This window comes from Brassica napus, unplaced genomic scaffold (assembly GCF_020379485.1).
Source record: "Brassica napus cultivar Da-Ae unplaced genomic scaffold, Da-Ae ScsIHWf_16;HRSCAF=38, whole genome shotgun sequence".
Lineage (NCBI taxonomy): Eukaryota > Viridiplantae > Streptophyta > Magnoliopsida > Brassicales > Brassicaceae > Brassica > Brassica napus.
In genome coordinates this window covers 40,991-63,542 of record NW_026015117.1, presented here as the reverse complement: position 1 = coordinate 63,542, position 22,552 = coordinate 40,991, and the positions used below count along the sequence as shown (strand labels likewise).

General features: G+C 35.3%; 3 protein-coding genes and 1 pseudogene across 4 annotated transcripts; 3 read left to right on the top strand and 1 right to left on the bottom strand.

Moving 5' to 3' along the window:
* Positions 1-2,265: 2,265 nt before the first annotated feature.
* On the bottom strand, positions 2,266-3,219 carry LOC111211957 (annotated as a pseudogene).
* Positions 3,220-5,243: 2,024 nt separating this feature from the next.
* Positions 5,244-6,904, top strand: LOC106386120 (transcription factor HHO5). The gene is made up of 5 exons (XM_013826009.3): positions 5,244-5,579; positions 5,651-5,796; positions 5,891-6,146; positions 6,251-6,327; positions 6,422-6,904. Exons 1-5 carry the CDS (start codon positions 5,354-5,356, stop codon positions 6,659-6,661), a joined length of 945 nt encoding a protein of 314 aa, XP_013681463.2. The 5' UTR covers positions 5,244-5,353; the 3' UTR covers positions 6,662-6,904.
* Positions 6,905-10,294: 3,390 nt separating this feature from the next.
* LOC106389824 (NASP-related protein sim3-like) lies at positions 10,295-12,696 on the top strand. Of its 2 annotated transcripts, XM_022700021.2 has the most exons (7): positions 10,295-10,454; positions 10,533-10,842; positions 10,918-11,153; positions 11,373-11,579; positions 11,657-11,747; positions 11,823-12,096; positions 12,176-12,696. In XM_022700021.2, the coding sequence occupies exons 2-7, from the start codon at positions 10,535-10,537 to the stop codon at positions 12,530-12,532; spliced, it is 1,473 nt and encodes a 490-aa protein (XP_022555742.2). In that variant the 5' UTR covers positions 10,295-10,454; positions 10,533-10,534; the 3' UTR covers positions 12,533-12,696. The 2 variants fall into 2 exon arrangements, with proteins under 2 accessions (XP_022555742.2, XP_013685624.2); XM_013830170.3 differs by having other exon boundaries at positions 10,402-10,842.
* Positions 12,697-13,962: 1,266 nt separating this feature from the next.
* On the top strand, positions 13,963-15,460 carry LOC125598313 (cold-regulated 413 plasma membrane protein 4-like). Its single transcript, XM_048772510.1, has 4 exons — positions 13,963-14,399; positions 14,487-14,594; positions 14,843-14,913; positions 14,996-15,460. The coding sequence occupies exons 1-4, from the start codon at positions 14,221-14,223 to the stop codon at positions 15,247-15,249; spliced, it is 612 nt and encodes a 203-aa protein (XP_048628467.1). The 5' UTR covers positions 13,963-14,220; the 3' UTR covers positions 15,250-15,460.
* Positions 15,461-22,552: the final 7,092 nt, after the last annotated feature.

Below are 22,552 nucleotides of genomic sequence, written 5' to 3'. Positions count from 1 at the left end.
TTAAAAAATCTGTTGCCTTCCTCTTTGCTCTGTTTCTCCACAATTATACATTCAAGTAATTTATGTGTCATCTCGTTCGTCCATGTAACTTTCTGAAAACCAAGACATAGTGAATTTATTTACTCTTTGCAATCCAATAAAGACAAAGTTAATAGTAAATAGCATACCGTTATCGAAGCAGAAGCCAAAATATCTTGTGAAGCCATAATTATCAATTCTAACATTAGATAGTATAAAAACTGATTTAGAAAACAAATGAACTTGACTGATAGAAATATAAAACAGAGCCAAAAGTTAACAATAAAAGAAGACTAGAATTACCTTCTTTTGTCGCTAAAAAGAATGTGTGCTATCAACTACAAATTGTATATTTGTTTGACATCGATCAATTTTTATACTAGCTTATTAGATAAGCATAAATGTTTTTGGGATAGATGCATATCTTAAATTCTGGTAAACAAATATTTTATATTTATCTAGCTAACTATATATTTAGCGGGTAATGAATTTTCCCGCCGTTTCGGTAATCAACTTTTTGGTGTATATCTGGTTAGCGTACAAGTGTATACTGGTTTTGATATATTGTGTTCGAATATATACACAAGATTGATTAATTAAAAACAAGCAACATCAATCCAAGTAGACATAACAAGAAGCATAAGAAAAGCATGAGCCAGAAGAATAACGAAAAACCAATGAAGTTCCATAAACAATAAACTCTCCAAATGTTAAAAAGAAAGTGAAAACTGACAAAGAAGACATAAAGATACGTTCTAGAGTTCTAATAAAATTAAAACATGGTTACTTTCAGAACTTTAAACAGATATATGAAAGAAAAACTGGCAAGCTGACCACAAGCTAACGATCATCCCATATATTTCTTGCTATATCATCTCTAATAGTTGACATATACGCATCAGCTGTCGGATCATAATTTCGATCAACTCCATGATCATCATGAGATGGAGATGTGTTTCCTTCAAGACCAGCTTCATAATTCTCTGTTTCATCGGCAGCATTAAAGTCGATGTCATCTATATTAGAATCTCGAATAAAATTATGCAACGCCATAGTTGTTGCAACAATTTTTTCTTGCATATCGACGTCATAGCGAACACGACCTTCTAAAATAGACCACTTTCCCTTCCACACTCCGAACGTCTTTTCAATTATTGACCGAAGAGAGGAATGCCTGTTGTTAAACATCTCTAGTACAGTGGTTGGTCGACGTCCAGCAAAATGATTTGGATGGTAGGCCTCACCTCTATATGGAGCTAGGAAACCTCTTCTGTTAGGATAGCCTGAATCAACTAGAAAGTATTTCCCCGACTTTGGGAATGGGAAAAAGTTATCATGACGTGCACAATATGTCAATATCTTTGAGTCATGTGCACGACCCGGAACTCCAATACGTGTATATATGAATTTCATATTGAAATCACACACTGCCAGTATGTTCATTGAAGTATAATTATGATGGTTCCAATATGTGATCTTTTTATTTCCACCAACACGTACACAAACGTGAGTACCATCTATGGCCCCGATACAATCTTCAAAATAAGGAAAATACCTCTTATCATGTATGATTCGTGGTGGTGTCTCATCCAGTTCTTATCTTTTCCATGAAACTATGTCTGAATGCAAGCAACATAGGGCATTAATAGCATCACTAAATTTTGTTGTAACAGTCCATTGTGCGACTTGGAACTCTGCTGCTATGCTCCTTTGTGATGGGTTATGTCCCAAAATCTTGAGAGACATACCTAAAGCAACCTCAGCTTTTACCCAATGAGAGTCTTTAAGACCGTATGACTTTAGTGTATTTAAGAGCTTAAGAAACACTCTTTGTTTCATACGTAAAACATGGAGGCATTGTGTGTCGCTCTCATATATCAGTTGATGCATTATACGTAGCCCACGTTCAGGATCCGTTCTTAATTTTTCTCTAAGGGAAAAACGACTACGCTCAATACATAAGATGGCTTCAACAGCCTGGTCATCAGCATCAATAGTTTCCATGATTGTTTTCAACTCCACGTTACTTTGTTCCTGAAACAAATTAAACTCTTGTCATCTAAGTTTCAATAAATAAATAAATAAGTAAGCTCAGAAGAATCCACCGAAAACTCAAATCAAACAAAACCAAAAGAAGATACTCATTGTCAAAAGTAAAATGCAAACATGAAAGCAAAATTACTATGAAAAGAACAACTAAAGCTAATCATCAAAAAAAATCTTTACGGGACTCCTTAGTTTGACGTTTCAGAAAAGGTAGTTTCTCATCATCAGGAAGAGCCATAAATAAGCCCGCACAACATCATTTGTTGCAATAAGGTCAAGTGATGCCCAATATAGCTCTGTCATTGGAATTAGATCAGGTACTCCTCTCACACATTTGACAACAAGAGCCATACGTTCCTCAGTTGCATTTGTTGACTTTGATTTAGATGTAGATGATGCCATCTGTTCTAGAATACCATTTCGGTCTTCTATGGTCGCAGCAATACGATCGAGCGTGGAGTCCACTGGATTGCGCTTACGCTTTCGGCGAGATGTATCTTTCATACTTTGTTGTGACGGCATTACAGGATCTGTCTCGATAACATTTGGAGTATCTTTCATTGGAGTTTCTAACCAGGCTGTGTCATCTTGTTCCATAAGATCAAGATCATGTGAATCTTGAATCTGAACTTCTTCTTCATCACTTAACTCAACTCGTGGAGTACGATGATATACACCACGTCTTGGTTGCCATGACTCCTCAACCACGACAGTTTCATCTCGAAATACCACGTCAAGAAGCGGTATAAAACGCAACGGATGTGAGCGAAATTTCGAAGCTTCAGGGTAAGCCTTAGAAATAAAAACAAATAATCACTAAAGAAATATATAAAACAAGAAAATTAACGTAACGTGAAAACATGGCTTTATGTGTACCTTGATTTTGTCTTTCCACCAATGCTCAGGTGCATCAATACTACCTGTTCTACTATTAAATCCAAGACCAGTTGACCCAAAAGTAATTCTACGATAGATTTCATATTGCTTTTTCAAAGTATCAAGTCTGTTTTTCACTTTGTTTCAAGTGATCGCAACTGGAAACTGTTTTTTAAATTCTTTGAGAACATTTTGCTTTCCCTGCTCACTCAAGTTTTTGCCTTTAGAATTTCCATCTTGTTTTTCCAGCGTTATCAATTCTAACAAGAAACGAGTCATCTCATCTGACCATTGTAGTTTCTATTCAAAGACCAGGTGAACATATATCCAATTACGAAAACATACAAATATATATATATGAATGATATACTGGTCATTCAGAGAATTTAAACAAACAAAACATATCAGAAATCATAAAACAATAAACTGGAATAAAAGCATAATCCACTTACGTTGTTCTCTTGACTTTCTTCTTGGTTGGAAGCCATGATTTCAATGGATTGAAACTGGATTAGGTTAACGTGAATGAGATATTATCAAATATACACATATATAACGTTAATTAAAAATGGATTAGTTAGGATATATAGGTAGATGTACGTGATGTGGATTAGCTAGGATATATATGAAATCTAAATCTAATTTAATATTTATTTATTTATTTTCAACCGCAAACGCTTGCGGGAAGGAGCTTTTGATTTGAGCGGTACAAAATGGTTTGAAGCGGTACAAAGCGGTTCATTTGATTGTTTCGAAACGCTGTCAACCGCTACCAACCGCAAAAGCTGCGTTTGCGGGTGGTAGCGGGGAAACCAGTCAACACCTAAGAAATTTAGACAAACAAAACGCAAAAGATAAGCAACCAAACACATGAAAAGCACTCTAAAGTTTATGGTATAAATTCAATGGTTACGTGGTTTCTTTAAACTGTATCTTAATGTGAATGTAAATGGATGTTGTATAGTAAACGAGACTGCCGAATTTGACCACTACGATTTTTAACCTTTTGTTTTTGGGTTTCTCTCCAATGATTTTTAAATTAAAAAATCGACAGTATATCATCGCCACATACGAGTGATTATGTTCCATTAAAAAAAGGTTTGAGTATAAATGGAATAATGTTTTATTTTTTGTTCATTATTTCATTTCTTACTTCATTTTGCAGAAAATATATAGTATGGTTAGAGATGCTCACACCATATTTGAGATAGATATTACAAACACAATTTTTATGTTCAGTAATTCCTTTTTCTTTTGTTCAGTAATTCAGTTCCTATTCAATCATAATTTGCTGTTAAAAATCTTTTTTCTTTTTTTGAGAAAGGGCTTTGCTGTTACAAATCTTTTTTTTTTGTGGTAAAAGCTGTTACAAATCTTTTATATTATCATTGTTTATTTGGTATATAGTTGACTATATGTCTATATCTCTATAATTGGCAAACTACGTACGTAGCTGATTATAAAAAAATGTATGTAAACAAAAAAAAGTTGTATGTGACATAGTAAGTTGCATAATGTCAAGATACTTAGCATGCTTTCTCAAAAAAAAGATACTTAAGCATGCATGCTACGTGATGCATAAGTTGTGTAGCAGAGTGCACAGTGTACACGTTATATAGCAAGGTGCAATTATTTTTAAAATATATATAGAGCATGGTACAAGATACGTAAGCTATGTATTAGTTTTAAAAAATGTGAAAATTTCATATGCAAATTTTATAAAAATACAAAATTTATATAATTTTATGATATAAAGATAATGATAATTATTTTAAATTTTAAATTATATTTAAATTAATATTCGATAATATGACTGCTATTTTTCCTTATATTTCAGAATAAATATATATATATATATATATATTAACTAATAGTATAGAAATAAGTTCAAATCAATCTCTATAATATTATACACCCAATCATGTATATATCTTGACACCTAGTGTTTTGTTTCTAAGAATCTAATTTTTCAAAGTCAATCATCAAAGTATAGAATAGTACAGTACCACCATACATTCTTTCACAATCTTTTTTCTAAAAAAGAAAACATTAACTTTAAGATAGAGGAATATGAGAATCTTGAATAATAAGCACTCAAATAGTAATAAGTTTCCTAAAATTGGATATTAAAAATGGAAAAGAATCAAAAATAAATAAATAAAAAGAGAATAAATATACAAGTTAGTGTAACGATTCGCCGCGTGTGTACAGGCATCACAAAAAGATTCTTCATTCCATTTAAAGACAAATCTAATTAAAGCAGTTTACACAAACGCCCTCGAGATTCCACTTATTTACAGCGGTTACAATTCTCCGCGTCCTTCTTCTTCTTCTCTAATCTCTTCTTCTTGTTATCTCACTTCTTCTATATAAACGCCTTGTCTTTTAGCATTCTCTGTATTTATAGTTTTCGATGGTTCAGACAGATAAGGATCGAAGGATGAGTCTTAATTTGAATCTTTCCATGTACTCTATAGCAAAGCCCTTATCTCAATTTCTCGATGAAGTGTCGAGGATCAAAGACAATCATTCGAAGCTGTCTGAGATCGATGTTTATGTCGGAAAATTGGAGGAAGAGAGGAAAAAGATTGATGTTTTTAAACGGGAGCTTCCTCTATGCATGCTCTTATTGAACGAAGGTATTCTTTCTCTCTCGATTCTCAATTTTGTTTGTGTGTTTTTGTATAACCAAAATGATTCCTCTGTGTAGCGATTGAGAGGTTAAAGGAAGAGGCTTCATCAGTGATGATGGCATCAAATGGTAAATTGGATGTGGGTCAAGGGTCAAAATTGGAAAATGATAATAAGAAGAACTGGATGAGCTCTGCCCAGTTATGGATCTCCAACTCTAACTCGGTAATTCACAATAAAAAAAATCAAACCTTTTTTTATGTTTTGTTTTGGGTTTCTTCAGTTGATCTTATTACCCTTTGATCATGTTTTTTTACAGACAAACAAAGAAGAAGATCGGCGTGTGACTCAGACATGTAATAACCTTAATCAGGGAGGGTCATTTACGCCATTTAACCCTCCGATGATAAACTGTAGCAGAACTGAGCAGAATCATCAATTCAATAGCAGAACTGAGCAGAATCATCAATTCAACAAACCTCACCACATTCCGAAGAAAGAGCAGAGAAGGAGATGGTCACAGGATCTTCACCGGAGATTCGTTGATGCTTTTCGTAGGATTGGAGGGTCACAAGGTTAGTCCTTAATCAAAAAAAAGGAACCAACATTATAACTCAATTCTCCATTAATTGGTTATACTGAGATTATGTTGTTTATGTTGTTGTTGTTGTGATACCAGTGGCCACACCAAAGCAGATTAGAGATGAGATGAAAGTTGATGGTTTAACCAATGATGAAGTGAAGAGCCATTTACAAGTAATAAAAGTTCTCATCTTCTCTTTAACAAACTTAAAACTTTGATGTGTGAATGAATGATTTTGATAGTGTGTGGAATGATATGCTATTGCAGAAATATAGAATGCATATCCGTAAGCATCCTTTGTCATCCTCGGATCAGCCTAGGGAAACACAGAGCTTAATAAGTTTGTCAAGATCAGGTTCTCCACAAAGCCCGCTTGTTGGTAGAGGTTTGTTCAATAATAATGGTAGTCATATCTCAGAGGATGATGAGGAGGAAGAGAAATCTGATGGGCGTAGCTGGAGAGGTGAGTCTGATAAAAAGAGACAAGTGGTGGATTTTGAGCTTTGAGAGATCAATCATAATACTATGCATAGTGATGATGCATCCAAAATCATAATACTATCAATCATAATACTTCATAGGAGGAAACTGATCAATCAAAATTTTTGTTTAATAGTTAATCTCAGTCATGTGAAAGTAAATCTATCAATCTGTTTGCTAATTACCACCTTGGCAAACAGAGGATGAAAACAATCACAACCTTTGTCTTTTGTAATGCATCGTTTTCACCAATCTAACCCAATTTGAGAATAGTAATGAAAAGAATCTTTTTTCTTAACACCAATAATGAAAAAGAATCTATTATTGCATAAAATCGTACTAGAAGATAGATTATTTTTTTGTCTTAAAATGACAAGATAACGATTCGAGATTTTCTTTATTGAATTATTGATATGTATTATCTAGAAAAACTGACTCACTAATATGAATCAACTCAATAATGGAACAACTCAATAATGGAAGAAGGTTCTCTCCGGAACATGACACCTCAGCTTTTAAAATGACCGAGGGATTGACATGTAGTTAACTGAAAAAACTGTGAAACCAATCAAAACATTTTGTCTCTCCACGTCACTTTCTTCTCATGCCAGATAGAGAAAAAAAAACTTCTTGTAACCACAGTCAGTGTCGAAGAGAACAGAGGTGGGGGAGACGTGGTAGAGGACGACGGCGTCTCCGGGGTGGATGTAGTGATCCACGGCCCAGCAGACGGCGTATGCGCTTTCTTCGGAGAGGTGATTGCGACTCCGATTTTGCGGCGGGCCCCGGCGGTGGGAGTTGGGGTGGTCCGCGGTTACAGCCCGCGTTCCTCGCTCAGTCAAGCTCGAGCCGAAGTGTCGGCCATGAAATCAAGCTCCTCCGGCGCGTCTTTTCTATCAGCTTGTGGTCGTCATGCTCAGCTCCATCGTCGCGTCGGCGGCCAAACCATGGCCGTGCTCACCTAGCCACCGTGGTTCCTCCTCCGACTCGTCCGTCTTCTCGCAATCCTCACTCGCCGGCAGATAACGCCGCCGTGACCTCAGCTCGAGTCGTGGCAGCCAGTTCTGAAGCTCCAGAGTCGTTGCCTCTCACCGTCGCAGCCATCTTGAGATTGAAAAGCTCGGGAACTCCACAATGGTGGATTTTCAATTATTTGCACAGTTGATCCTTGAACCTTTTGGTTCTTCTCGCATTGGCCCTAAACCTTTTGAAATTGCAAACATATCCATTCAAATCAACCCCCGACTTTCAGCTTTACATTACAGACCCTTCATATTTGCAGAATGGTCCCTCGCCTCTTGATGGTTCTCAAATCGTCCACGAACTCTGAAATTTGAAAGAATAACCATGTGATTTCGTCCCAAACTTCTCAAAGTGCGCTTTAACCCCTGTTAAATGCAAATGATAATGGATCTTGATGGTGGGGAGCGTGGATGATCGGGATCTGGGTTAATGGTTCGAACGAAGATGGTCTTTGATCACTGGGAAGTGATAAACATCTCTTGAGAGAGTTTTTGAATCAGAGATGAAAGAGGAAGAAAGAGAGAAGAAGCGTCTTTTCTCGATTTGTTTACTTTCTCGAACTTTCTTCTTTTCTAACATTAATTAATTTGGTTCGGTTTCAGCTTTTGGTTTGCGTTCGATTATAAATTCGGTTCTATTTGATTTAAAAAACTTTAAATAATTCGATTTTTTTTAAGTAATCCCATTTCTGAAGAACTAACCAAAATTATAAACCGATTTTAACGAAGTTAACATGAAATGTTAGTTGTGTCAAATAACAGAATATTATAGACATTTTTCCCGCGGCATAGCGCAGGTGTCGACCTAATCATTATTAATGTAGTTTGAAACCACGAGATTTGCATAGTTTGGTGAAATAAATAAAATAAAAATAAAAAAATGATTAAACACTTTATCTTACATATTTTAACATTACATATAGTCTTTTTCTTTCCGCCTATTAATTTAACATTTTTCAACATTCTACTCTACAATATTTTCGTTTTAACAAATTTCAATACACTAACCCACCATTATTTGTTTAGTAATTTTTTTTTGTATTTGAATCAAATGAACCAATTTTCTTTTTATAAAACACAAAATGATAAATTTTAGTGTATATTTTTTTACAAAATATATTATAAAATAACTGATCTTAAATATTTAAGATGAGATTAAAAATAGTAAAAATAAATCCAGCTTGTAAGTATTCACCGAGTGAATAATTTCAACAACAATGAATCAACATCATTTTTTAAACAATCTTATTGCAATCATTCAACTTTTAAAATAATAATGCAACACCCCCATTGTTATTAGTTTTACGCATTATATCCCACAACCACATGGTAGATATTGTATCTTCCTACATAATTTGAAACTTTTTTGTTTAAATTCCAAATTATTTACATTTCCTTTCCAACCAGTGTTCTAAATTTTGAAGATTCTGGCTTTTGATTAGTAAGCTGCATAATGATAAAATTGTGTCTAAAATACAATTTTACTTAATTCACACGTATTACTAGGCGGATTTTGAAGAGTTAAACGATCCTAATTTGAAATAATCTCAAGATATTAAACAAGTGTAATCATGAATATAGAACCATGTTTTGAGTTTTATTAGTCAGTTGAATACGTTGATAGATGATCAATTTGTGGGTTGTATCTCTTTTTGGAAGATTAGTTTAGACTACCTCAAATTAATTGAAAGAAATACAATAAACATTTACTAACCAGAAAAGAAACGATGTGATAAAGATTCATGTTAAGTAGATTCCTAATTTACCGAATACTATATCTCGAACCGCGCGGATTTTTGTTTTCATTTATTTTTATATAAATATTTTGTTTTCAATTCTAAATTAGTATATATTATAATATATATGTGTCTATCAATTTTTAAAACATAATAAGTTTACTGTATATTTTTTTCATTAAAAATATTGTTTCAAACTTTCACATGTATTTTTTACTTTCTCCTATATATATATATATTCGGATTATTGTTTCATTATTAAAATCGTAAATATATATATATATATAAAGATTAGTAAAATATTATTTTATTGTTATATTTAAAGATATTGTAACATTTCACAAATTTAGAAAGTTTTTTTTTAAATTAAACTTTTCGCTTCATATGTTTATATTATCGAGTAAACAATTGAACATTTAGTTTTTATTTAATTTTTAAAATAAACTATATAGTTTAAAATTTATTTTCATTGGTCTAAGGTAGTAAAGATTAATCATTGTTAGATAATATGATTTTTTGTTATTTAAAAAAAATATTTATAATTTTAAAATTTAACATCGATAAATATTTAGCATATAGAAGTATAATATTACAGCATTAAATTATATATATAAATCCAATAGATCATCTATTTTTTAAATCTAATTATCGATAGCCTAATAAAAATTTCTGGTATGCCCAAAATTTAATGATAAGGTTAGATATTAAATGTAACATGACTTTCTATGAATATGTATATAATTTAAAAAAATCACACATGAATCAAAGTTGTGACTTCTGTTTTAATATATAAGATGGATTTTGTCACTTTGGTAAAAACCAAATTTTGGTTGGTTGGGATTTTCTACTTTGGTTCGTTTTAATAGAAGCTGTACCAATCAAAATTATAATTTTGAATTGATTCGGTTCATCCAGAAAACTATCTATGATGGGCCTTGAGTTGGGCAACATCTTCACCTTCATCAACATCCACATCCCTTTCTGGGGTCATTTTACAAAACCTTCATTACATTGACTAAATATTTTGCTAAGTCCGCCAAAAGAACGAAGAGTGGGTTTAGGGTTAGAATCAATTTCGCGTTTCTTTCTTTCTTCTTCTTCTCCCATTTTCAAATTCACCCAGAGATCCAATTCACTCAGCTATGGTTGACGAAGCAGCAGCATCAGCATCTGAAGCTTCGGTGACGGAAGTCGCGCAAACCCTAGAACCTAACCAAGCCTCGATTGAAGCCACCGTCGAATCTGTTGTTCAAGGCGGCGCTGAATCGTCCTGTAACAACAACAACAACAACAACGCGGCGGAGAGCGCTGTGACTGATGTTGTTTCCGAAGAGGACCGTGAGAAGACGCTCGAGTTCGCCGATGAGCTCACTGAGAAAGGCTCTGTGTTCTTGAAAGAGATGGATTTCGCCGAAGCTGTCGATTGCTTCAGCCGCGCCCTCGAGATCAGGTATCGATTTGAGAATTATGCTAGTAGATTTGGTAGCGAGATTCAAATGCGTGTTTTTGTTTGGTATGAGTTTAGGGTTGCACACTATGGTGAGCTTGCTGCTGAGTGTGTAAACGCTTATTACAAGTATGGATCAGCTTTGCTGGAAAAGGCTCAGGCTGAAGCTGATCCACTTGGTAACATGCCCAAGAAAGAAGGCGAAACTCAGCAAGAGTCTAGCTATAAGAACACTGCAAACGGTGAACCTTTGGCTGCGTCTGTTGTGTCAAGTGACCCGGAGAGACAGGGGAGCTCAAGTGGTGGCCAAGAAGGTACTGAAAGTCTCATAATGCTCTTGGATTCAAAGGCAATGAGTGGTTGTTGGTGTCGCATATATATCATCTGGTTGATGAATCAAACGATTCGTTTTTGTTTTGTTGTAGCAGATTTTTTTCTTACATTTTTTTTTTTTTTTTTTTTTATCCTCAAATTGGTGTATAAAAGGATTGTCTTTTAAGGTTTCTCAGCATTCCTGCTCTTATTTTTTGTAGGTTCTGGTGGTCAAGAGCAAGGAGGAGATGGTGAAGATTCTCAAGACGACGACCTGTCTGATGCTGATGCCGATGAAGATGAGTCTGATTTGGATATGGCCTGGAAAATGCTTGACATCGCAAGGGCTATTACTGACAAACAGGCAACTGATACAATGGAGAAAGTGGATATTCTCTCTACCCTTGCTGAAATTTCCCTGGAGAGAGGTTAATTTCTCTCCTATTTCATCGTCGTAACGTCCCATTTTCTCATTAATGATCTTGAATTGTTTAATATAACGTAGAGGACATCGAGACTTCGCTGAGTGACTACAAGAATGCTCTGTCCATCCTAGAGCGACTTGTTGAACCCGACAGTCGACACACAGCCGAACTGTATCCTTTGATATATGATCTTGCTTTTATTTTCTATTTTCCGTGCATTGTGTGAACTTAACTTGAACGTTTTAGAAACTTCCGCATATGCATCTGTCTAGAGACAGGATGCCAGCCTAAGGAAGCGATACCATATTGTCAAAAGGCTCTGTTAATCTGCAAAGCTAGGATGGAGAGGCTCACTAATGAGATCAAGGGTCCATCTGCTTCAGCAACTTCCTCAACTGTCTCTGAGATCGAGGAAGGAATCCAACAATCATCCAATGTTCCATACATTGATAAGTCTGCTTCAGACAAAGAAGCTGAGATCGGAGTCTTATCTGGTCTCGCAGAAGACCTAGAAAAGAAGGCAAGTGAACTTAACCTTTCGGTTGTCAAAAAAAAAAACTCTAGAAACCCATACTAATGTCATTTTTAATTCCATGCAGCTTGAGGACTTGAAACAACAAGCAGAGAACCCAAAGCAACTTCTTGCTGAGCTAATGGGCATGGCATCAGCTAAGCCAAATGCTGGGGACAAGGTTGTTCCTGCTGTTGCTGGTGAAATGAGCTCTTCTCGGATGGGAACCGCAAATAACGGGAAAGACTTAGAGTCGCCTACAGTCTCCACTGCTCACACCGTTGCAGCAGGAGGAGGAACAGCATCATCATCAGGTGTTACTCATTTGGGTGTTGTTGGAAGGGGAGTGAAGCGTGTTTTGATGAACGCAACCTCTGCAGAGTCAAGTCCTGCGAAGAAACTAGCTCCTGAGTCTTCAAACAAAGCAGATGGCAACTCTTCTTGAAGGTGAAAAAGGTATAAAAATGTCTATTACTAAGTTTAAGCAGAAGAAACTGAGAAAAATGTTTGGTGTGTACCCTCATGGTCCTTGAAGACTAGATTCTCGAGTTCTTATATTGTAATTGGGTCCGTAATTTAAACGATTTTTAATCTTTGAGACTTGAAATCCTTTCCTTCGTATGTTTTTTTTTGTTTGTTTACAAAAGCAAAATCTCATTAGCACTAAGTAGGCCTGGGCAAAATAACCGGAACCGAAGAATCGAACCGGAACCGAACCGAAATACCCGAAACCGGAACCGGATCAATACCTTCAAATATTCGAACGGTTCCTATATTTTTATATCCGAAATAACCGAACTGAGAACCGAACGGGTACCCGAATATATAAAAATATTAATTATATATACAAATAACATCACTAAATATATATTTTTAATTTAAAATTCTATTAAAAGTATTTGAAAATAGTTGAGGATAACTAAATTATTATAAAGTATTCAAACTACCCGAAAGTATCCGAAACTATTGGGATAGTTTTATCTGAAATATCCAAAGTAATTTGAAATATCAATTTTTTTTATCTAAATCATCCTAATTATTTGATATTTTACCTTAAATAACCAATATTTTATCCAAATTATCCGAACTACCCGAACTATCCGAACCCGAACCGGATCCAAATGAGAACCGAACTTTTTCCGGATATTTTCCGGTTCCTACATTTACTATCCGAACCGAACCGAACCCGAAACTATCCGAACCGAACCGATCCGAAAATAGGTTAAGTACTAAATGGATCCTCTAGCCCCTATCCGAACTACCCGAAACCCAAAATACCCGAACCGAACCGAACCGATACCCGAAATGCCCAGGCCTAGCACTAAGTGTGATAATAATTATATGCACTGGCTTAGTTGTTGATATCTTTTTAGTTTATTAATGTAATGAACAAATTGATTATATGGTATTTTATAGAGAAAAAGACAAAAATATCACTAAATGAAGTTTTTGTTCCCAAACTAGCACTCAAGGTCAAAAGTCACAAAATAACACTTAATGTTTTATCAAAAGTCACAAACTTAGGATTTAGAGTTAAAGGGTGAGGTTTAGGATTTAGGGTTTAGGGTTTAGAGTTTAGGGTTGAGGGTTTAGGGTTTAAAGTTGAGAAATGAGGTTTTGGGGATAAGATTTCAAATTTTGAAAAATAAAAAAATTAAAATTTTCAAAGGATAAACTTAGAAATGTGCTATTTTGGTCATTTTAGTTTTTGAGTGTTATTTTTGTGATATAAATTTAGAAATGTGTTATTTTGGAGATTTGTCCTATTTTATATTGAAAATGTTGGTTACTTGTAGAATTAAAATATGGAATTTAATATGATTAGTAGAAAATTTCGCTATGTATGTGGAGATATGAAGATGAGCTGTATATGAAAACGAGCGACCCTTGGGGTAGCCACCATCGGTCAGTGTCACCAGCGAAGCCTACGTGACGAGCAGCTCTAGAGATATCCGAAACTCAAACACAGTTGTCACCAATGAAATGTAACTAAACATATACTTTTTAATCATTTATCTGAAAGTTTCAAAGAAACAGAGCAATTATAAATACTCTGCTATTGTCACAACTTATAACTCAAAACTGTATTCTGTGAGAGATTTTAAATTTAAAGTTTCCAAAAAAAACTTCAATATGGGAAGAGTTGATTATTTGGCCATGAAGACTGAGGAGGAAACCGCGGCGAACCTGATCAATTCCGATTTGAATGAGTTTGTGGACGCCGCGAAGAAACTCGTGAAAGATGCAACGATGCTAGGTGGTTTAAGCTTTGGCACGTCTTTCCTCCAATGGGCCGCTTCAATCTCAGCCATGTTAGTCAAAACAAAAGATACCAAACCGTTACCCTCTGTGGTTTTGGGATCACTATTGTAATGATGTTGTATTGTTTGTTTTGGCAGTTATCTGTTGATATTGGATCGGACCAACTGGAGAACCAAAATGTTGACTACACTTTTGGTGCCATACATCTTTCTCACACTTCCTTACGTTATCTTCAACTTCTTCAGGTAATAAAGGAACTAATAGGACTCACCCTTAAACTTAGAATACCATAAACATTTTTAAGATAAATTTAGTAAAAATAGCAGTCTGAGAACCTAAAGAATATATATGTTAGTTCTTTAAAATTTGGGAGGAGACAAGACAAATATCCAGAACCGGCCCCTGAGAACAAGTGATCTTAAACATGATGATGTTATGTTGTTGTTGTTGTCAAGATCTAACAACTAAAATCGTATTCAATGGTCTTTCACAGGGGAGATTTTGGGAAATGGATTGCTCTCATTTCGATCACAATAAGGCTCTTCTGCCCTAAACACTTTCCAGGTAAGTCCATAACACACTTTTATCATTAGCTTGAATTGCATCCTAACGCTTTCTGCCCTTCTCAATCAATTTAAACATGTAGATTGGTTGGAGATTCCAGCAGCACTGATCCTTCTTCTGGTGGTTGCACCAAGCCTCATAGCTGGGACAGTAAGAGAAAGTTGGGTTGGGGCAGTGATTTGTCTTATCATAGCATGTTACCTTTTCCATGAACACATTAAAGCTTCTGATGGGTTCAGAAACGCTTTAACTCAGAAGCATGGACTCTCCAATACTATTGGGATCGTTGCTCTCCTCGTTTACCCGGTTTGGACCATCTTTTTCAACATCTTCTAAGTCGTTCCTACTCATTGGCCTGGAAACACCTTCAACATTCTGTGTCTTGCTTTCATTTGTTAAAGTGCGAATTGTTTGTGTTTAAAAAGCATTTGTGTTTGGGAAAATGTTCAGTAAACAAAACAAAGATTCAGTTCTGATGTGTAAGATATATGGGTTTGTATTGTATATGCTTGGTGTGTTGAATGAAATCTTGAAACATCTTAGACTATACTATCGATTAACCTTGACTTCTAAGTTTTAGAACAGAAGTGTGTGGGCTAATAAAGAACAAATCACTAAGAGCCCAAATAATACATTGGCTAGAGATTTAGTAAACACAAAATAAGTATTCAAATCTGGTTGATACCAAAAAGATTTACACTGTAACTAACAAGGGACAAGGGTTATGTTGGTGGCGGCTATTTGTCAAGAACCTTTAGTAGTGTAAAGATGATTCTTATTCAATATAATGTTACCGCTGTGCCATATATACATACGAGGTTTAGATACAACGTTAAACTTAACTAACGACAATAACGGATTAGAGGCCTAGGCCCAAGAAAATACCGCAGTATACCCAGGTCCTTCATTTTGAAACAATTGCTCAGATACTCTTTGAACTCATTGATCGCAGTAACTGAAGAATCCGTAATGATCAGATCATCAACATAGATAAGAACATGTATGCGAACACCACCCTTGTTATAAGCAAACAGAGAATGATCTTTGACATTTTTTTCGAAACCGTACTCAAGTAATGATGTCGCAAGCTTAGCAAACCAACATTTAGGAGCTTGCTTCAAACCATAAAGATATTTGTGTAAGCGACACACCATGTTTTTATCATTACTACGAAACTCAGGAGGAAACTGCATATATACCTCTTCCTCAAGATCACCGTGAAGAAATGCATTATGCACGTCCATTTGATAGACTTCCCAATCCTCTGAAACGGCTTGTTGTATAAACGATCTCACTGTAACCATTTTCGCGACGGGAGCGAATGTTTCAGTGTAATCCACACCCTCAGTTTGATTGTTTCCCAACACCACAAGACGAGCCTTATGTCGCTCTATCGTACCGTCAGCATTAAACTTCAATTTAAACACCCATTTACAACCTAAGGCCTTCTTGTCTGGTGGTAAAGCAACTACTGTCCAAGTATCTCTGTCTTCCAAAGCCACAATCTCGTCTTCTACAGCAAACCGCCAGTTTTCATCCTCAATGGCATCTTTGTAGTGAACCGGTTCGACGCCTGAGGTAATAGACAGAAGGAATGCCTGAAACTGATCAGAGAACTGTGAGCTGTCTAAGTAGTTGTCAATCGGGTATGGTGTTTTCGTTGGGTAAGGACTATGCAGTAGAGTAGTAACATAGTCAGCCAATTTTGTAGGTGGCTTACGCATCCGTAAACCGCAACCAAGAGCTTCAGGCTCAGTCAAATTTTCTTCAAGAACTGCAGTCTCATTCGAAATCTCTTCAAGATCTGCAGGATCAGATAAAATTTCTTCAAGACTATGATTCGCTAGGGTAGTGTGTGAATCAGAAGTGCTAGTAGAAACGTCAGAATCATTTTGCTGAACTGGATGTGATTCGTTGTCATGGGAATCTGTTTCAGCTGGAGATGGAGAAGAAGTATCCGCGATATGATCAACGATATCTTGCGGAGATGTATCGCTATCCTGAGTAGGATTGTCAATATCAGTAATATCCTCAATCAGTGGTGAGTCATCTATCGTGTATCCCAAGCCATCTACTGAGTTTCCTGGTGCTAGTTCATGTGGAGGAGAAAACAGAGATGAAGCAAAAGGAAACTCTGTTTCACAAAAAATAACATCACGGGAAACAGAGACAACTCCAGTCTCAAGGTTGTAGGTACGCCATCCCTTCTTCCCGAAAGGATAACCCAAGAACACTGATTTGTTTGTGCGAGAAGCAAATTTATCACCTCCATGCTTTTGGTTGTGAACATAGCAGAGACATCCAAACACTTTGAGATGATTTGTCGGTGGCAATTTTTGATATAACAACTCGTAAGGTGTCTTACCATTCAGTACTGCAGTTGGAATTCGATTTATTAAGTAACCTGCTGCCAATACGCAGTAGCTCCAGAACTCGATTGGAAGTGAGGCCTGAAACCGAAGTGATCTGGCCACATTCAGGAGATGACGATGTTTTCGCTCCACTCGACCGTTCTGTTGTGGGCTTCCGACGCAGGAGGTCTCATGAATGATACCTTTTTGAGAAAAGAAATCAGATAAGCAGATGAATTCAGAGTCGTTGTCACTTCTTAATGTTTTAACTTTGGCTGCGAACTGCCTTTCAACCAAGGCCACGAAATCCTGAATGTGTTTCGGTGCCTCTTTCTTGTTCGGTAAGAGATAGATCCAAACAGTTCGAGAGAAATCATCGAGTATAGTTAAGAAATATTTAGAGCCACAGAGAGAAGTAGTACGATATGGACCCCATAAGTCGCAATGAATCAACTCAAAAACCATGCTTGTCTTATTATTGCTCAAAGGAAAATGATCATGTGTTTGTTTGGAACGTATATAAACTTCGCACTTTGAAAAATCAAAAACACCAGAGCTGAAATCATATAAATGCAACTGCTCCAACACCTTTGAAGAAGGATGCCCCAGCCGATTGTGCCAAAGCTCTGTAGCAGAGGTATCAACACGCCGAATCATCACAGCAGCATCCATTCCTCGAAAGAAGTACAAACCATTCAACTGCTCACCCGCCCCAATCAGCATTTGTGTGATGTGATCCTGAATAATACAAAGCCGATCAGATAGCTGAAAAATACGCTGCCTATCTCTAGTCAGATGAGATACAGAAATCAGGTGGCAATGCAATCCACCAACAAAGAAAACATTGGTCAGAGTAAGAGAAGACCCCATAGATATTGTTCCTTGTTTATGTGAAGTCGTAAATCTCCCATCAGGAAGTTTAATTAACATGGGAGCCATATCAGAAATATCATAAAGGTAGTCTAAACTTCCTGTCATATGATTTGATGCTCCAGTATCTATTATCCATGATTCAATAAATTGCTTACCGGTTTGAGGTCGAGAAGAATTGGTGTTACGCTCATTGAGCATGTTGACCAACGTGTGCCATTGCTGATCATTCAAGCCGCTAAACCCAACCCGATCTGCAGAAGTGATGACCGGGTTCAGTGAAGCATATGGACCAGAAGAAGGCTCTGCGACAGTAGCAGCAGCAGCAACATGATTTGCCCTAGCAGGTTCCGAGTTCCTTCCTTTTGAAACGGATGGTGCATGAAGAAGACCAGAGCCATTGGAATTTGGTTTGTTTCGAGTGCGTTCACCCTATCAAGGTGGATACCCAATCTTTTTGAAACAGTTTTCTGCAAGATGACCATTTTTCCCGCATAGAGAACATATGTCTTGTGGTGAATTACGATGTTGAGTCTGAACTGCGAAGCTAACGCCTCCTGCTCTGTCCTCATGAAACCGAGAAAGAGACTTTGATTCCTCATCCTGAGTAAGTATGTTATATGCTTCATCAAGCGTTGGTAGTGGAGTGCGAGAGAGAAGCGATGACTTGACAACACCATACAAAGATTCATCAATACCCATTAAAAACTGATGAAGCTTGTCTTCCTCACGTTGTTTTTCAATTTCTTCCAAGGTTTTGGCCTGTTGATAATCTCCCAAGCTCGTCCACAGCTTAGTAAGTTTTCTGTAGTAAGTTTCAATAGGAACACCTTGTTGTCGACAATTCGCAAGCTCTGTTTTGAGTCGTTGAACTTGTTGTCCATTTTTCATTGCGAAGCGCCTCTGAATCTGAGTCCAGAGACTGTAAGCATCATCGCAGTGTGATAGAGAAAAGCACAGAGATTCGTCGATGGTGAGTTTAATCCAGGAGATGACCAATGCGTTGTTTGCGCACCTATCTTCGTAGTCCTCTGAATCTTCTGCTGGTTGGGAGATAGATCCATCAGCAAACCCAAACTTTTTCCGTGCTTTGAGAGCCAAACGTATACTAGCAGACCACTCATCGTAGTTAGGTCCACGCAACGCCGGTTTGGAGATAATGGTTCCTGGATTATCTCCTGCAGTAAGATCATAAGGAGATACGGTTCTCCTCCTCACTTCCGTACGTGTCTTAGTTGTTGCGGATGATGAAGTTGTGTCGTGTTCTTTATCACCCATTGTTTAGAGAAGATGTTTGAGAAGAAAAAGAATAATCGGAATCGGATCGTATGAACCTAGAAACCTAGATTGTAGTTTTAGGTTTAATGCTCTGATACCATGTTAAAAACCTTTAGTAGTGTAAAGATGATTCTTATTCAATATAATGTTACGGCTGTGCCATATATACATACGAGGTTTAGATACAACGTTAAACCTAACTAACGACAATAACGGACTAGAGGCCTAGGCCCAATACTATTGGCGAATAAAAAAAAAGCAAAAGAGCGTTGAGGCTACTGCAAGCAACAGCACGTAGCATTCGATCATTGTTTTGCGTTCGTGATATATTTTGTATGGATATCTCAAAAAAGAAAAATATAATATTGTAGTGTTTTTTTCTCTTCAAAATGTTTGCAATCACAAAATTAAGACGCAAACAAAAGGAGATTAACACATTTGATTCATATGATTAGAAAGGTGTTTTGAAATGAACCAATTGTTTAGAAAAGGTGTTACCAGAAAAAAAAATCAGTTGTGGCTAGTAATAGACATAGTGGATATTAGATTACATCATAATTGGTTGCTATCAAAATACAATCCAAGAACTATTCGAATTGTAATACATTCCACAACTTTATATTAGCTTTACTGCAATAACTTCTCCCACTTAGGCTCTGATCGCTGACACTTAGTATTAAAGTTGAATTCCAGTATGATTTATAATTCGATGTAATTCGCAGTAAAAATTATTTGGTAAAAATTGTAAGTTTACGTGGTAAGTTTGCAGTAAAAATAAAAGTTATTATTTTATTAAAAAATTTATGAATAGTAACACTTTTGATGTATAAGTTGCAGTATGGATTTTTAACAAAAGAATTGAATATATAAACATATAAATAATGAAAATATTTATGATAAACAAATGAACCGTTAAACTATTTTAAAATAAATAAATTAAAAAGTATATTTTAAATTAGTATAAAATTATGAAAAACTATTTTTCAATTTTTTATTATTTTCAAAATATTATCATCACTAATAATACTATTTATTATAATATCAATATTAAAATAAATTTATGAAATAAGAATAATAATATTAATAATAATAATAGCATGAACTTTAAGCTAAAAATCTAATAATAGCAAAAAATTATATATGTTCACTCCAAATCATGGTTGTAATTTCAAACAAAATAAACTTAGAGACATTACTATAATTGTGGAATTGTAACCATAAATAGTAATATTTAAAATTTACAAAGCAAAGAAATCTGTACGTAACTAACTTGTCACGTCAGTTTTGAAACTCATTATTTTCCTTTTTATTATTTGACAAAAGAATCAATTAATTTTGTAACTCAACTTCTAAAACATGAAATTTTGGTTGACGTTAGATTAAATTTTGAGAGAGCAGTTTTATAAAGAAGTCAAAATTGTAACTCAAATACAACACATGTTAAATCAAACTTAAAACCAAAAAGTTAAATTTTATACATGATTGGTAACAATTTTGAATTATTAATAAATTTTACTCTTAACTCAAAGTAAATCAACTATACCACATCTCACCAATCAAAGCCTTAGTTTACAAAAAAAAAAAAACTTCTCCCACTATCTTAGCCATTGAAAGGATAAAGCTTTAGTCTATACACCAACTTAGCTATCTAAATTTACACCCCAAAAAAAAAAAAAACTTAGCTATCTAATAATGGTATCCACCATAAAGAATCGTTCCGCGTGTTCTAAATATCGGCTCAATTTATGCAAAAGCTGCTGGTTCCTTTGGTTTCTTGTGTAGACCATCTTTATCCAGCAAACCCACTAAAGGATTTCTTAAATTTTTTTTTTTTTACTTTTTGTCTGAAAAAAAAATAATAACTAAAAAACGCATTAATCGCGGGCCGTCACGTGTAGGTGGGGTCCGCGAACAGTACAAAAAATCCACAACAAACTTCTCTTATTTTGCACACATAAGATCATCATTAACGGTAAAACCGTGTACACGGTTTCTTAGGTAAATTTGTTTATTATTTTTTTTGTCTTAAAAAAAAATTAAAAAAAAGACCAATCGCGGACCGCCACGTGTCGGTGGGATTTGCAAACAGTGCAAAAACCACACAAAAGTCGATCTTTATTTGATAGTTTTGGTAACCGATTCTAAGCCCATTTGTAGGGCCCACGTCATAAAAACCCTTAATCACTTTAAAAACTGCCGTTAATTATGTTCTAAGGCACAGTTTTCATGTAAACCGTGGACCCCTCCTTAAGATACGCTCTACATACGAGCGATAATGATAGTCTTAGACTCTAATTTTCTTTTCTTTTGGTAATTGAGTTTGTGATGGAATCTCAAAGTAATAAAGCAAGAACATTAGACGTATTGCATGTAGCTAGTAGGCCAACCTTCGAAGGAGAGCGGTCAAATTCGAGATTTTTTAAATATTTTTATCAAGAATAGATCATATTATTTAAATATTTTTATTCCGTTTACTACAAATTAAACCTTAAAACAGTAGATCATGTTTAAATTATCATATAATTATATAACCATTAGCTAGGTCGAAGCCTATATAACCAAATATTTTAAATGAATTGCTTAACAAAATTTCTATCTATACTATTAAAAATCATCCCCAAAAAATCGAATTATAAAAAGTTGTTGTACCATTTTATTAACTAATTATTTTTTATCCTACCTTATATTTCTCTAACTAGATAACATTCAATGCATTTAATTAATCCTAACAATCTTTAATTAGTACTCGACTAAATTAGCTTTTAATTATTACTCGATTAACTGCGGTGGACCAAATTTATAGATCATGTTTTTGGACGTAGACTAAGTGTACCAAATAATTATACATATACACAAATCCAATATACTAAAATATCATCATCTCTAAACATGTCTCATGATGCATTCCAATATACCAAAACTATATTGTTCCTTTATCGAACTGTGGTTCTTAAAATCAAAAAGTTACATGCAAGATTTAATTCGGGCATTCAAGTATATTCTTTGGTATATTCAAATATTTAAGATTCAAAAAAGACCCAAAATGTCCAGAATGGATCTGAAACTCGAAAATACCTAAAATATTCAAATACCCAAAATTTTATCCAAAATCTAATCTAAGGACTCGAAACTACCAAAAT

Excerpts from the sequence above, each read along its gene's own strand:
- LOC106386120 (XM_013826009.3), top strand. The coding sequence starts at position 5,354 with ATGGTTCAGACAGATAAGGATCGAAGGATGAGTCTTAATTTGAATCTT. Across the intron at positions 5,580-5,650 it reads CATGCTCTTATTGAACGAAG|CGATTGAGAGGTTAAAGGAA; the intron begins GTATTCTTTCTC and ends TCCTCTGTGTAG. Across the intron at positions 5,797-5,890 it reads GGATCTCCAACTCTAACTCG|ACAAACAAAGAAGAAGATCG; the intron begins GTAATTCACAAT and ends GTTTTTTTACAG.
- LOC106389824 (XM_022700021.2), top strand. The coding sequence starts at position 10,535 with ATGGTTGACGAAGCAGCAGCATCAGCATCTGAAGCTTCGGTGACGGAA. Across the intron at positions 10,843-10,917 it reads AGCCGCGCCCTCGAGATCAG|GGTTGCACACTATGGTGAGC; the intron begins GTATCGATTTGA and ends GTATGAGTTTAG. Across the intron at positions 12,097-12,175 it reads CAGAAGACCTAGAAAAGAAG|CTTGAGGACTTGAAACAACA; the intron begins GCAAGTGAACTT and ends AATTCCATGCAG.
- LOC125598313 (XM_048772510.1), top strand. The coding sequence starts at position 14,221 with ATGGGAAGAGTTGATTATTTGGCCATGAAGACTGAGGAGGAAACCGCG. Across the intron at positions 14,400-14,486 it reads GCCGCTTCAATCTCAGCCAT|TTATCTGTTGATATTGGATC; the intron begins GTTAGTCAAAAC and ends TTGTTTTGGCAG. Across the intron at positions 14,914-14,995 it reads CTGCCCTAAACACTTTCCAG|ATTGGTTGGAGATTCCAGCA; the intron begins GTAAGTCCATAA and ends TTAAACATGTAG.